The sequence below is a fragment of the Triturus cristatus genome, chromosome 6 (assembly GCF_964204655.1).
Source record: "Triturus cristatus chromosome 6, aTriCri1.1, whole genome shotgun sequence".
NCBI classification, from domain to species: Eukaryota; Metazoa; Chordata; class Amphibia; order Caudata; family Salamandridae; genus Triturus; species Triturus cristatus.
Genome location: NC_140589.1, coordinates 1485854000 through 1485870548, shown reverse-complemented (window position 1 = coordinate 1485870548; position 16549 = coordinate 1485854000). Strand labels below are relative to the sequence as shown.

Sequence of the window (16549 nt, the reverse complement as noted above, 5' to 3'; positions counted from 1 at the left end):
GGGTTGCAGTGGCCTGGGGAAGCTCACAGAGGCGGCATGCCTTTGAAGCTTCCCCCTGTCCATCCTGGGGGAGGAGATCTAGCACCTCGCCCAGGATGTGCATTGTTGCAGGCCCAGGAGAGCAGGGGTTCTCCCCCTTCAGGGGTCCAGCAACATGTCTGCTATGTGGCAGCCTAGGCAGCCTCAGAGCAGACGTGGATTGTAGGTTAGGTTTAAGGGGGCATCTCTAAGATGCCCTCTGGGGTGCTTGGTACATTAAATCCCAGACTGGCATCAGTGTGGGTTTAATGTGCTGAGAAGTTTGATACCAAACTTCTCAGTCTTCAGTGTTGCCATTATGGTGCTGTGGAGTTCATGTTTGACGAGCTCTCAGCACCATGTACTCGTAAATGGCAGCACTGCACTTACAGTGCTCAGGAATGGACCTGGGTACTGTAGGGGCACAGGGCTCCTGCTCCTGTGCCCACACCATTTGCATAAGGCACCCAGCTAGAGGGGTGACTGATGTATGCCATGGCAGTGTATGTGATGGGCATGGCACACAGGGATGTGTGCCATGTCGACTTTGTTTTGTCTTGCACCCAGACACCCAGCCTGCAAAAGCAGTGTGTGTAAGTGTACAGGGCCTCTAAGGGTGGCACAATGAGTGCTGCAGCCCTTAGTGACCTTTCCTGGTCGCAAGGCCCTGGGTACCTAATGTACCATTTACCAGGGGCTGACATGAGGCCAGGGTTTGCCAATTTGGGTTTTGTGTGTTTTAGGGAAGGAACATAGGCCCTGGGCACCTGATTGGCAGGAGTCCAGGGCACACTCATTACATTCAGCAATTCAGCAAAAAGTGGGGGCATACCATGCAAGAAAGATGGCACTTTCTCACAATCACTGTACGTACTCTGTGATGCAGTGGTAACATGAGAAGTGCACTTGTAGTATGAGAATAGAGGCCCATATTAGCAGTGACCACCTCATTGCTGATTTGTTTTAAATTATTTACTTTGTCAGGGTAATGCCATTGTGATTCTAGATGAAAATAAAAAGATACATTGGAAGCATCTATCCTGACACTGTACTGCCTATAGCAGATAAAGAGTCCTACTATCAACATAAATTAAGTGCAATATTTTCCAAAGCATTCATAGATGGACTCTAGTTTTGTCTTTTCCAAATAGTCAACATGATCCTCTCAAGAAGATGCCTGCCTATCTGCCAGATATTAGACATCAGAAGAGAAAATCTGCAAATGCATTATTCTGTGAGAGAATTAAGGTCACTCTCAATGGCACACCACAGAGGTGCCTCACATATAAGACACATTATATAAACTGCTTTGAAACACAAGACTACCTTGACTCCTCCTATAGTTCTTCTTGGGATCAACACCTCCGCCCTCTTACTTGTAGAACCACCTTCCCTTCACTCTTCAACAAGAACATCCTTGACCTACTCAGTGACTACAGCAACTCATGAAACAGAAAAGCACACATCCCAAACCCCCTCCCGTTCCCACCATAGTACTGCAGAGAATGCAAAACGTTGACCACACTAGAAAAGGAGCCAGCATCAACAATTTATATGAAGTGGCCAATATCTCCACCCCCCTCTAATAGGATCCATAGCTTCTCACTAATGCACCCTACATAACTACAAATGAGCACCAAAACACTTTATGGCAGACTTAATTTTAAAAGAAAGTCGAACTGCTTGTCAATTGGGAAATAAAGGCTGATTGAATTATCCCAAAGGGTTTTAGATCTCCGAGGCATGCAAAACGATACAATAATCTGCCTCAGCCAAGAATTATAAACAGGAGATGGAATGACTTCTTTCACTTTACCTACCACCTTCCAAACTGTAGTCTGTCATTCCTGTAAGAGTTCTTAGAACTAATCACAACTCACTCAGGGGCATATGTACTACAGAATGACGGAGCGTGGTGTTACACCACAATTGGTAACGCAGCGCTCGGGCGTTATGGAAATGCAGGAATGTGCCGTATTTACAATAATAGGACGCACCCCTGCGCTTTCCCTAGCACAGGTGCTAAATTTAGCTCCCTAGCGCCAACGCAGGCACCCTTGCACTGTAGTGCAAGGGTGCTTGCGTTGCAGGGAATAATTGTTCATGTGCAGGAAGTTGTTCCTTCCTGCACATAAACAATCAATAATCACGATTTGTAACTTCTGTGTGCTGCAGAATGCAGCACATATAGAAGTCGCAACTCATCATTTTCTAATGATTGTTTATGTGCAGAAAGAGACACCTTCCTGCACATGAACAATCACTACAGGCGATTTACTCTTTTTATGTGTGCTGCATTCTGCAGCGCCCATAGAAACAGCAAAAACGAAGAGAAATTAATTATTTCTCCTCGTTGCGCCAGGTTAAGACTAGGTTTTCCCTGGTCTTATTTTTGGCGCTGCCCCATATTTACGCCATCATTGTAAATAGGGGGCTGCGTCAAAAACCAATGAGTGTTGTGGCAGAATGCCCACTACAACACCCATTGCCGGCCCTTTCAAGCTAAGTGCTGCGTGAAAAGGGCATTCTTTACAAGGCGGCGTTAAGCCACATTAAGTGGCTTAACACCGCCTTGTAAATGACAACAAAGGCTCCATTTTTGAAATTTCAAAGAAGGCCTGATAACAATGATGATTCCAATCCTGGTGAACTGTCAGACTACATACTCGTACCTTTCCCCATCCCCAGGTCCACAACTGCTGATGAACCTAAGAGACTGAAAATCTGGACTAGAGATAGAAAGAACGTCACAGTCTCATCTCTAGCAACTTAAGTCTCTTCAACCCTTATTACCATTCCCTGAAACCAAAAAAATAAACTCACTATTGACTCATTATGAGTCCATGTTGGAACTTCTAAATGATATTGCCCCTTCCCAAACTAAAAAGATAAAAACTAAAGCGGTCCACTTCTTAGTACACAAAAACAAATTAGCAAAGCTTGAAAGTCTTTCCGAGACTACACAAAAACAAATCTTTTAATCAAAATCAATTTTTTCAGATTAGAAATTGATTGACCAAAAACTTAACTCACCCACCACCATCTAAGACTCCTGCAAGGTATCAATTCTACATCCCAAAAACTGACTTCTGAGTGGCAGTCCAAGTCCATGTTCTCTCCCGACTTGACAGTATTTTTTCCTTACCGTCAGCTTTTCCAGAAAACCACAGTGCACTGTTGAAAGATGCCATAAATGCCACAGTGAGGCTAATATCAGAAGCCATGTGGTTTGAACACATTAGCCCTATACAAATCACGCTACAATGGCTTCCAATTGAAGCTAGAAGTATTTTCAAGCTGAGCTACACTATATAAAAAGCCTTTCACAAACGATACCCGAATACCTACCAAAATACAAACATCCTCTGGAGCCCAACGCTCATTCTGAAGCACAGAATCAATACTCTTAGAAACCCCTCTCTTGAGAAAATAGCAAACACTCACCTAATCCTTTACATGGCATGCGGAGAAGATTTGGACGTCTATCCGATCAGAGATCCGGAAAAAACTGTCAATTATTCCTGTAAGAAAGAGATGTAAACCCTCTTACTCCTGTGCCATTGTCTTATATGAACCAATCCCTCACTGGGAGTTGTGCAAAGAGTTGATACTCCATCCCACCGAAGAGTTGTATACACCCACTCTATGATCAATCTAAGAAAGAGGTGAAATCCATCACATCCCTGTGACACTGCCCATTATATGAACCAATCTACCAGGGAAATTTGCACAACCTCCTTTATGTTACTTGTGAACTGTAAATTTATATTTTTGTAAATTTGCTTCATACATATTGGCTGTGATATGGTACCTTACTATTGTGATCGGAACATTTTCTGATGTAAAAACCATGTCCAAAATATTGTTTACAAAAATATTGCCTCATTGTACTTAATAGTACAAAAACTACACACAACGGGATGATATTTTTGAACATGATATTAAGGACACAGTATGTCAGACAATATTTCTGTACATAACTTGCAACCCTAACACGCCTGTGGTATGGTTCGTGCAGCTTTACAGCTTGATACCTTATTGAAGTGAATAGAGTAGCAAGTAAAGATGAAGATACAAAGGAAGAGTGAGGAGAGTGAAGGAGCAACATAGAGGCTATTTAGGATACTTTAGTTACATATAGTGGGCGAAAAGAAAATAAAAAAAAAATGGTTAGAAAGTTCATTACAAAAACATCTCAACGAACAATTTGAGTATTAAAAGTACCTTCTACATTTTATAACTCATCTCCCATTGTTTTCATTGTAGGCATTCTAGAAGGCCTTATCATGTTCTGTTGTGCATAAATAGAAACTATTTGTTATCTTCCTACTACCAAAATGTAGGAACAATATGGCTGTTTGACAGGTTAAATTCTTTTACTCATTTCATGAATTCACCTTCATATTTCACTACAGCTCTGTAGTAGCATAGGTGCAGTAGTCTCTTTTATACCCTATATACCTTAAATTCGAGCATTTTCATTTCTTTAGTTTCAGCGTTTAACTTCCATCTGTTCTTCTCCCTTTTTTCTTTCATTTCCCTATTTCCGTTTTTCCTCATGCTATGACATAAAAGTGGTTGCATTGAAAAGACTACCCTTTATGAGGAACAGACCGAAGGATAAAGACAAAATGAAGGCCTTCTACCGTCGCTCCATGTGTAAGATTTTAAACAGTTCAGCTATTTTCAAATAGCTGCACTGCCTTCCATTACTAATTTCTCACTAACCATTCCCTGGACTGTACTATTTTTCCTATTTTGCAAGTGCAAGTCCTGCTAATCTAAGTAGCTTTTCTACACATAACCTGCATTCAGGTATATAGTCAGTCAGTGTTAACTGTGCTACAAATTTCCTTTATATGTATGCATTGGCTTGCATTTTATAAACTGCTGTGCTTCTTTATATGTATATACATTTTAAATGCCAGTATATGCATCTTAAATAATACTATTGACATGTTTGCAAACCCACAAAAATGTTATTTCAAGAAGGGTGTTATGAACTACATATGAAAATTATTATACAAAAATATAAAAGGCGATCGGTCTCTTTGTTAACTGGTTTCTCTACATGTAATCAATTGTAGATTCCAACACAACTTTTAGCATTTATACCTACAGGTCAACAAGGAATGCTTTCACTTTAAATCCTTGTAATTAATAGTTCAGAATACAGCATCATTGCAGTGAACTGCACTGACCATGGACCTCTTTCCGCTGCTTGCTTTTGATGTTTATATTGGCTTCTTTGTCTGACCCCCACTTGCATTTGATTTTGATTTCAAAGGCTTCATGTTCAAGCTTCTAGCTTGCATTGTATGTTACTGGAGAGCTAGCATGGCAGTGGCACATATGCTTAGTAGACAAATGAAAAGGGAAAGCTTGCTTCATCTTTAAAAGCACAATATAAAATGTTGCCTAATAACGCTTGCTTTCATTTCGCTGAATGCATGCCATACACCAGTGGACCTTGTGATCACAGCATATGCTTTCGTCCTTGCACAGCTGTCTGCTTCATTCTGTGCTACTCATATACAGTGGAAAACACAAGACATTGAACCATTCTGATCCATTTGCTTTCATTTGCATCCCAGCCATGAATGACCTGGTGCAGTCCATGGTCCAGGCAGGACAGTGGACAGGTAGCTCTGAGAATCTGGAGGGTGCTGGTGATATTTCCAATGGGAAAAGGAGAAACGAATTGGGATCTATGGCCTTCTCTACTACAGCTATCAACTTTTCAGCAGCCATCTCTTCTGCAGGCTTCAGGTCCAAGCAGTTACCTAAAAAGAAAGGTATAGGCAGTGCATTTTCTGTAGTGTGATTCACAGTTGTTTTTGTCAATGTAGAATGTGTATGTCTTAATGTTTCTGTGAAAACGACAACAATCACAGTTATACTGCATTCCATAACCATGAGCACTGATTTACATGATTTGTCTGTTATGTGTGTGAGTAGTAACTTATGTCTGTTTTATCTGTAACAAAAGTAATATAATATGGAAATGCAGTATAGAGTGTTTTTTCATATGCAGATAAACTAAGCTTTAGCGTATTAATTATATGCTTGTCATATTTTCGAATGCTTTATTTATATGTAGATGGTACCTCATTTGAAGACTTAAGCCCCCAAGGAGCAAGCGAAAATTCAAGCCCAAGCACAAGAATTCATGGTAAGTAAAAAGTGTGTTTCCTTTCTTTGGGACTTATCTTGAAAAAGGAGGTGCTAGTCGTATCATTGAACTAGTCCTAAAATGTGCCTCATCATTAGTTAAATGAGGTTTTGACTTTCCCAATAGCATTCACATTTAGGCAGCGTGCCCCCCTCCCTATTCAGATATGCAGCAAGGACCCGGGGATGGGGTCCCTGGGGCCATAATCAGTCCTGGGAGGGGGAGGGCTATGTGCCCCCATCCCCCTTAAATTTGTTGGCGGGCACTGGAGGGATCGGGTTTCCTGGGGCAAAAGCAGCCTGAGAAGGAAGACTCATGCCCCTTAAAAGATGCACTCGGCCCTGGGAGAATGGGCCCCTGGGGCCAAAAGCAGCCTGTGGAGGGGGAGGTCGCGTGCCACCCTCGTCTTCACATATGTGGCTGGGCCCCAGGGGATGAGGTTCCCGGGGCTAAATTTGGCCTGGGGTGGGGGGCACGCAGCCCTCCTCCCTCTTAAATAAGTTGCTGGGACCAGGGGGATGAGGTCCCCGAGGACAAAAATGGTCTGAGGATGGGATCCACGTTCCTCCCTCCCCCACAAATGCGCCAGGCCTTGGAGGATGGGTTACCCATTGCCAAAATCTGTCCGGGGGGTGTGTTCCCTTCCTCTTAATATTAATGAATACCCCTGTTCAAGGGGATCCCCAGGAAAATAATAGTTCGGGGAGGGGGGCCCTGTGCCCAACTTCCCGCCGCACCTGACAGAGGCTGTGCGCAGTATGGGGTTGGCTGTCTTTGGAGGGTTGGCCACAGGACCTGGGCAAACGCCATGCCATACGACCAACCTTTGGCCGTGCACAGCGTGGGGGTTGGCTGTCTGATTTGGGTTGCCCACAGAGCCTGGCTGCAGGCCAGGCCTTGTGGAGAGCTCACCACCGCGTGCGACCGAAGAACTTGTGCAGTGCATGTGGGGGATTGGCAGCAGGCCCTGTGGCCAACCCCTGCCACACACGACCAAACACCTTGCATAGCAGGGGGTTGGTTGCAGGGCCAGGCGAGTTATATTTTCCTTAGGGCACAAGTTATAGTTACTTGAGATAACTATAACTATAACTGTTGAATTTCAGTGGTTTTTAGAGTTTAAACAGATCATTTCACTTAGCTATAACGTTACTTTAACCTTTGTTTTTTCAGGGAATTTATATATATCTCAATTGATCACTAGAATGCCACACTTCTGCACATCGAAAGAATGTATCATCTTCTAAAGGTGACATTGCTTGAAGTCAATAGCTCTTCTGAAAATGATGTGTCAACTGCCTTAGCCTTAGCCTTGATTGCACACCTTCAAAAAGCATGGTCGGTCTGAAAGCATTGAGTTTCTCAATGTTTTTCATTCAACATTTTTTCATCTTTGGCCACAAATTAAAAAAGAAATTGATATGTTGCATGACGAGTCTTCTGACTGCAAGCTAAATAAGACCTTTAAGCAACATATGCCGGTAATGCTGACTTGCATTTCCTCATAAAAACTGGTCACAGAGCTGCTTTCCATTCATCATGCAATGTCCGTTGTTCTTCAGACCAAATAAAAACTTGAAAAATGGCTGCATCAGAGATTTTCACCGTCTATCCATTTGAGACGCCTAAAGGCTTTACTGACACCTTCAGCATTGAACAGCACACACCAGCAGTTTTGGCATCAATGCTAACTGTGGTCTCATCGTCCAGTCTTCAATCTTGACTAGTTTAAAGTCTGTACTTAGTCAGTCAGTCAGTCAAAATCACTTTATTCGATTATTCAAAATCATAAAAGCATGTTAAAATACCCAACACGTACAAAACATATAACACTCAAAATCCATCATTGATAAAATAAAGCTCTAAAAATTCAGCAATGAAATATAATATATAAAAGGGAGAATCAATTATACAGAGAAATGAGCAATTAAGATTTAGTTTCTTTTCTCCTTGCTCTAACTGCTGCAACTGTAAAACTAGCGATATTAGAATTTCTATACCCCCAAATATCGGATCCATAATTTGCAATGGCAACACACTTGGATTTGTATATCTGTATCATTGCCTTCATTGGTTTGGCATCCAACCTTCGTGCAAAATCAAGTACCGCACCTGAGGAGCGTGCCATAGCAATTTTCTTTGCCCTTCTCTGCGGGACCCAGGAACACCTCTCGTCAAATAAGACGCCCAGATATGGAAATGAGGAGACCCTGGTTATTTCATTTCCGTCACAACTAAACGTCTTAATTTTACTAGGCCTTTCTCCCTTACTCATGACAAGTGACTTAGAAAAGTTTACATTTAGGTCCAAGGAACCCATAAAATCGGCAAAGGAGGATAACAGACGCTGGAGCCCCACTGCTGTATGTGCTAATAGGGCCGCATCATCTGCATAAAGCAATGCAGGGATCAAACGATTCCCCATGTGAGGGATATCCCTGGCAGCGCTACACAAAACCAAATCTAGATTATTAATGTAGAAGGTGAATAACAGAGGAGCCAGGATACAGCCCTGTCTGACTCCTCTAGTAATATCAATCCTCTGCGTTAAATTACCCATTTGGTCAAACCTTACTGCTGCTGATAAGTCCCTATGCAGTTCAGACAGAAAGTACACAATGTTCTTATCCATACCCATTCCTAACAACAGATCCCAAAGCTTTGATCTATTTACTCGGTCAAACGCCGAGTATAAGTCCATGAACGTGAGGTGAAGGGTCCCTTTTTTAGCCACTGTGTATTTCCCTATTAATAATTATAGGTTAAGGCACTGATCCAGGATGCTTCTGCCCTTCCTAAATCCATATAGGAGATTAGACAAAATACCATGTTCATTGATCCAACCAGATAACCTATTGAGGATCACTCTCCCCATCACCTTAACCAAAGAATCAATCAGTGATATGGGCCTGTAACACCCTGGGTCCCCTCTATCACCCTTTTTAAAACTGGGACAATAGTTGATGTCGACCAAGATTTAGGCATTCCCTGTTCACATACTGTATTTAAAACATTAGCCAATAACTTAGCCCATAAGGAAATATCTGATTTAAAAAGGTCGACAGGAACCCCGTCAGGGCCCGGGGCTTTATTGCTCGTCATTTGGGCTATCGCTACAGCCACTTCATGTTCAGGGAAGTTCAAACTGTATGCACCAGTTAAACACGTGGGCCCTGTATTTGCCTGATCATGCTGGCCGCTATACATATATTTGAAATGTTTAAACCATAATTCTTCTGGGATGTTACATTCAACGACGTTACTCTGTTGACCAGAAAAAAACAGGTCTGTTTACGATCTCCCAAAATTTGGCGCTGTTCTTAATCACATCGACAGACGACAGATCATCCCAGGCCTCTTGTTTAACTTCCAGTTTGCGTATATGCCGGACCTGATTATACTCTACCCTTGTCCTAGCTATTAAATTTCTGTCCCGAGGTTTTTGTTTCCGGTCACGTAGTAATTTCTGATGGGCAAGAGTACAATTATGGTCGAACCACCTCTCTTCCTTATGAGTGCCCTTTTTGTTGAGTAAGGAGAGAGCACTGGGTATCTGATTACAGATCCTATCAAAGGCTATGGCAATCACTGCTCCCCCCTGAGAAATATCTTGACAGAAAGCGATCTCAGTCCCTACAGTGTTTAACAGGTCACTTAAAAAAAGGCCTGGTACCACCTGAGCCCTTTTCATTCTGCGGCCTTGGTCCCTTGTTTTTATCTTAGGAGCCAGGGTCCCTGGTTCTGCCACTCCTGAGGTCTTCAAACACCCTCTCAAACTAATATAAATTGGGTTGTGGTCGCTATAGTGAGACCATCTAGCAGTATAGTCCAAAACAAGGGGAATTAGGGTTGTATTAACAAATATGAAATCAATAGTGGAGAACAACCCTTTACCCTTAAAAGAAGGTATGCCCTCACCAGCTTCCGGTATATTTGGGAGGGCCAACCCAAAATCCGCTAAAAAAACCTCTAAACTAGTCTTTATGCCAGTTTTGATAACTGTTTCAGTATCAACAACTAGGGCATTATTCTAGTTGCTGGAGAGATGGTAAAGGCAGTGGGGCCTGGTAAACCTTGAAAGTGGTGGGGCATAAGAGTGCAAAATGCAATTGTGTCTGATGTTTGTGACAGGTACTAGCGTCTGTAAACGGTTTCCGCAACCTATGAAAAGTATTCAGGCTAAAAGATTTATTCAGCTTCACGGATCGTCACGTAATTATAACACAGCGTACACCAATTATCCTTGGAACCGTTTAATTCTATTTTTCATCGGAGAAGTGCCAGATGGGACAACCCTAGGGCATTTCAATATGTCCTTCGTATACATTTGAGCTTTCGAGTGATTATATTGCTAACAACTCGCCATTATCATCATCTATATCAAGACAGCGAAGACTCGCTACTACTAGGATAATCCACAGTTATTCGAATAAGATCGGCTGATCTTCTCTCCATTTGACAGAGGTCCTGATGAGAGACCCTGAAACTAAGGGGTTTCGAAACGCGTAGACCTTTGGGTGCGACCACAAGAATTTAGAATTTGTCAAAAGCAATAATATTGAGAGCAACTAGGCTAACAATATTTTCTGTGGTCTCAGAAAAATATATTGAGTTGTTTATGTTTTTTTTGAGAGACTGATTGAAATGAGTGAATGGTTTGTGGTACCAGTGTGTTTGGAGTGAAGAATCGTTTGGTGTCAAGAATGTTTGAAATGAGTGATTGAATGGTGTGAAATATATTGTTCAAATTGTGTCCCATTGATGTGAGGTGTAACTCTTTTTTTGATTTTTGTAATATGGAAGGTTGATAAAGTATTTTTTGATATAAATAAATTGATGGATTAAGTCGACAAAAAGAAAGGTCTCAGAGGCATTTTGTTGTCTCCCAAAATGTGCCCTCATAAGTTGTTTTGAGGTTCAAGAATAGTTGCAGTACTAGCAAATTTGTTGTTAATTCTGATGTCTCAGGACAGCTTTTTAACCACTACTAGACCTGCAGTATGCATCTAGGGGGCAAAGCCACTGGTTCGTAAATTTGGACCTCATCTACCATCGATCCAATGAGCTGTCACTTGCCTGTTTCAATTTGAGCTGCGCTGTACTTGAATGGTCTACCCGATGGCATGCATTCTAAACAGTAAAACCAGGAGCAATCCATTTCCTCTTTAGGTCAGGGTCGCTGAGATTATGCAATTTTACAACAGCTGTGTTTTTTGCATAATTATGGATTTGCCGCATAGGCCATGTAACTCAGCACCTGTGGCATAATCTGTAGGTTTCAACAAAAACGAGTAGACAAAGATTAATCTTTCTGATGCTTTAGCTTATTGCTATATTTGGGTGTTTAAGTGGTACTAATGGGGTGAAACCAATGCTCAGACAGTGTTAACAAGTTTAAACATTACCACATCATTGATGACGGTCACTATAATCATAGTCATAAACAACAGACTATTACTGCATAGTCATAAACCATTATTTTCATTAAATGGAAACGTAAAAATAAAGAGTGCGCTGTCAAACATCAATGTACAATAGATTAAAGGAATCACGTTAGCACATTTGTGACAAGTAAATAGATTTTAGATGGAATTTACTTGTTCGCTGGAACAAGTGGAGGAGCTCCAGGGTCTCGGTAAGTACCCTCGTTTGTGTTCATTCCTCTGATTGTCTCCTCCCTCTATTCAATTGGGTGCAACTTTATCAAGCACCGGTTTCTCAATTTAATATGGATAAACAATTCAATATGGATAAACTATATTGTTATGACCAGGATCGTAAATCAGTTTCTTTAACATAATTAATACATTCTGTGCAGCATTGTCAATAAGGCTCCTTTTGTCCATTTAGGGTATGGTACCCTTAATATCACCCTTGTTATCAATGTCAGCTCCACAGAACATAGTCTATGTTCTTATGCTAGTGATTATTGAAGATCACTGTATAGTACCATAAATATCTAAGTACATAACGAACTCCTTCTTTCTTGACAGTATAGTACCCAATAGTCAACCAGCTTTTGTATGTATGTATGCATGTATTTATTACTTGTTAAGCGCGGCTGTCACCCAAAGGGTATCCTGGCGCTGAGATCCTATCGAGCCATCACAGATGTTTATCTTGCGCTTGGAAACAGGAAGGTCTTAAGCTCCTTTGTATACACTTGACTTATACATGTGCTTTAGTTGTTCATCTATAGCTCTTTGATGTGTGTTCACGTTACCACCCGACATGACTACATTTGATAGGTTTCTAATTCACCTCAAAGTGGCAATATTGATCAGAAGAAACCTTGTTCCCCGTGCTCCTAACTTCTAATACAGTGGCTACTATTCCATTCATATCTGTCTGGATAATCTGCCAAATGAAGCACAATAATTATTAATTAGTTACATAACTATGGCCAGTCAAAGGTACAAAAGATGGTACACATGCAAGAAACATCTAAAAATTATAAGTGTGTAGATACTAATAAGAAAAGGGTGGTTAAAATTCTGGAAAGTTCTCTATTGGAGTGGGGTCTGGAAGGATTTCAGCAATTTATAAATGTACATACAACTCTTTGTCGTTATTCATACCTATGGAAAAAACACTACCTGCCTGTAAGATGAGCTTTGATTCTAATCTACGTAATGCCTGGGTAGGGTTCCCCCCTCTCAGATTCTTGGGGATCATATCCAGGCCTAAGTTCTTTGCCTGTGTCCAATCACCATTGTGTGCATCATGAAAGTGTCTAGCTGTGCAATAGCTAAAATCCCTGTTCGTTATCGCCCTCCAGTGTTCCAGGATTCTTTTCTTTACAGGGAAAGTGGTAGATCCAATATACCACTTTTTGCACGGACATACAATCAAGTCTGTGGTGATTTTTCACTGTGTCTTAGTTCTTAACAATGTGACTTCTCTCATATTTTCACTGTGGCTACACGCCTTGCACTTGCTACATTGTAGAAACCTCCCTCTCTCTCTAGCCAATTGGACTCATTTTGTGCTAAATGGCTTTTAAGTAGCATATCCTTACGGGACAAACTTTTTCTATATGTGATGGATGAAGATGATCCCAATTTAGTTTTTAGAACCGGATCCTGTGTTAGGATGTCCTATCTTTTCATAATGATCCCCTTGAACTCTCTTGATTGAGTGTTAAAATGTGTTATCAGTCTTATCGGGCTCATTTGTTCTCACCCTGTTTCTTTTTGTCCTGGAGTACCAAAAAGTGCTTCATTCCTCTCTACCCTGTCTGCTTTGGTTGCTCCTATCTGTAGCAATTTGCGGGGATTACTTTCTAGTGTGGAATCTCCCGATCATTTATTTTTTATTCTTTTCATAGTTCTTAATTGAGCTACAGTTTCTCTTGGCTCTCAAGAACTTACTATGTATCTTAGCCACAGACTCACTCTCTTGGTCCATTTTTCAAAGGCTTCACTCCAGAGCACCTGCTTCTCCCATTAGCCCACCAACAAATTGGCGGAGCTTGGAGCAAAGCAGGTGCCCATGGATGTCCCCTGTGTCTGTTTGTACAATACATTGTTGAAAATAAACAGATTTTTAGTAAGGAAAATTTCTATCATCTGAAGCGACATATGGGTGTGCTCTAGAGTGTATGCTCCTGGATTGCAGGAAGTATTTACACGCTCTCAAACCATCTGTGTGCCATATGCTAGTGTATAAACATTCAACTTTTACCGTCTAGACATACCAACCATTGCTCCTCTCCCCAATGTATGGTTTGCACTTTTTTGTAAAAAAATCCTTAGTGTCTCTCACATACAAACTCAAATCTTTCATGTAAGTTGATAGAAAATGGTCAACAAGGATGGAGGTGTGTTCAAACAAACAGTTTTTAGACAGCACTTTCGGATGACCAAAGCCATTGTTAAAAGACTGTTTCGGAAGCTGGATTCATTCTCTGCAAAGAGAATGGTAGGGTGTTGGGGTTATTTGGGGTAAATAATTTCTGAGTGTGTAAGGACCCAAGCAGGCTTAGTGGAAAGGCTATGAAAAGATACAAATCCCAGCAGACGATAAGTTGCACACCTTCATCGGCTAAACATTATGCACAGTTTGTCATGCAAGTTTATTCTCAGCTGGAATCTGTCTTGTACTTATTAAGAAAATGGAAGGGGTCAGTTGTCAGACGGACAGAGAAAAACCTATATTTGGAGATGTGGAATGCCATACTTCACATGTGTCTCCATTAAGTATTTCAGGTGCAGAGGCAAAACATTTCAGACAGCTCTAGCACTTATGGACTTGGTATGACGCTATCTCAGATTGATGGACCTGTGTCAAAAGAGAAACTATTGATTGATTCAGAAAGTAAAAGTAAAACGTGCATCTCAATACATTTGGACAAAACAATTGGGTTAAACAGTTTCTCCTTCATTCCGATCAGAAAGCCCTGTGGAGTGGTTTAGAAACATATGGAGTGGGAACAATTTCAGCTTTTCTCGAACGACTCGCAAGAATGTCATAGGAGAATCAATACACAATGGGCCATATATATCTGGTTGATAAATTAATCAGGTTGATTGGTAAAGGCTGCTACTTAATTAGCAGTAAACATGTAGATGTCAATTGCAAAATATCTGGAAAATACAAGAGCAATGGACTGTGGAATTGAAGCATCCACTCCAGGGAGATTGTTTTGCGCTTGGTGTGACTGCCAAATAGGAATTAAAACACTTTGCTCATGTTGGCCACTTTGTACCAAAGGTTCTCAACAAGTCAGCTTCTGAGAATTGATCAGGAGGAGTGAATGAAAAAATGGGTGGCGCATAAAAACTGCATGAACATAATGACAACCCATGTTTTCTGAACGGATATAACGTGAAACACATTAATTGGTCTTGTCATTGTTCTTAACCGAATAGAGTGACTTGGTGATGTACTATGGTGATGAAAGGAGCTATCCAGATGGCATTTGCTAGTTGTTTTAATAATAATAATGTGATACTTATGTGTACAAGTAACAGTGTAACAAGTAAACATCTCTTTGCACCAATGAAAGACAGAGCTTGTGACAAGTGTGAATACTATCCTGATGAAGGGGTAACTTGGAGGTGGACGTTAAGAACAGAGCCAAGGCTGCTCTGGCTGCAAATGTGAGATTTGGTTGTAAAAAAAGGCATGAAGAAGATATTTCACTTTGACAGCAGGCACATAGTCAGTGGCAACCTGCAAGGTATATTTGGCCAACTAAGTTGTCAGATGAATTGGCTATGCAGTGGTTCTGGCAGTGGGCTAAAATTTAACATTCCAGTATGAAAAGAAAAGTGTTGGTGCCAAGAGAAAGTATATCAAAGTGGTAATAGGAAATATCTGAAAGAGACACATTAGTGCTAGATTCCTTACCTTAGAATATCCCCAGGCGTCAGACTGGATCCAGAACGTTTTGCTAGCAGCACCCGTGCTTGTCAGTAGGTGGCGTTGTGCGGCTCCGCATCCGTCGATGGCATCGTAAGCGCCGAGATGACGTCACGGAGACTACTTAGGCGCCACCCATATGCGCTGACGTCAGTTCATTCTTTTTCCGCGCCAGCAAGCGCCGATCCGGTTAGAGCACGTACCTTTTGTCACTTTTTGACTATCCTTTTTGAGACTTTTTGTCTCCTTTTCTCCTTGGTGCACGTAGGGATGCCTGGATTTAAGTCTTGTGGGGCCTGCCGTCGCAATATGTCGGTGGCGGACCCCCATGATGTTGTTTGCCTCTACTGCCTGGAGACCGACCACGACTCCCGGTCCTGCCGGGGCTGTCAGGACATTGCCCCGAAGGCCTTGAGGGAGCGGCGCCGGAAGCTGCTGGAGGTCCAGCACTCGTCCCAGCGCCGTTCCAGGGACCGTTCCCAGGAACGCTCACGGGGCCGCAGTCGTCGCTCCTCGGGCTCCAAGTCTTCGCCCTCGGATTCCTGTAAGCGACGACATAAAAAGAAGTCGAAGAAGCGAGTTCGCTCTCCGACATCCCCCTGTCGGTCCTCGAATGTGAACGAGGGGGACAGGGGTTCTGCCCCTGCGGCTCCTCTGGAGCCTGGGAGTCCCGCGGCCTACCCACCTTACCCGGGTCCATCGGCGACTCCCGAACAGGTGCAAGAATTTCTTGCTACCATGGACGGCCTTTTTAGGCCTTGGGCTCCCGCCGGCGCGCCTTCGGGCCCCGCGGTCCCGTGTCCAGATCCTGTTGGGCCGCCGGCAGATCCAGTTTCGGCACACAGGATCCTGCGCCGTTGGCTCTGGCCCCGGCGCCACAAGGTCCGGCGCTGCCAGCGCTGGCCCCAGCGCCACCCTCGGCTCCGCCTCCAGCGGCGCAGTGGGTGCCGTTTGTCCCGCCCTTGCCCCGGGTCCAGGACCATTTTTTTCTTACTC

At 42.5% G+C, this 16549-nt stretch overlaps 1 protein-coding gene across 1 annotated transcript in view; it reads left to right on the top strand.

Moving 5' to 3' along the window:
- The window catches only part of CCDC88A (coiled-coil and HOOK domain protein 88A), an 888939-nt gene that overhangs the window by 795989 nt on the left and 76401 nt on the right, over positions 1–16549 (top strand). The window contains exons 26-28 of the mRNA XM_085612608.1: positions 4594–4677; positions 5613–5813; positions 6119–6190. Of these exons, the coding sequence (XP_085468734.1) occupies positions 4594–4677; positions 5613–5813; positions 6119–6190 (357 nt within the window). The remainder of the gene's footprint in view (positions 1–4593; positions 4678–5612; positions 5814–6118; positions 6191–16549) is intronic.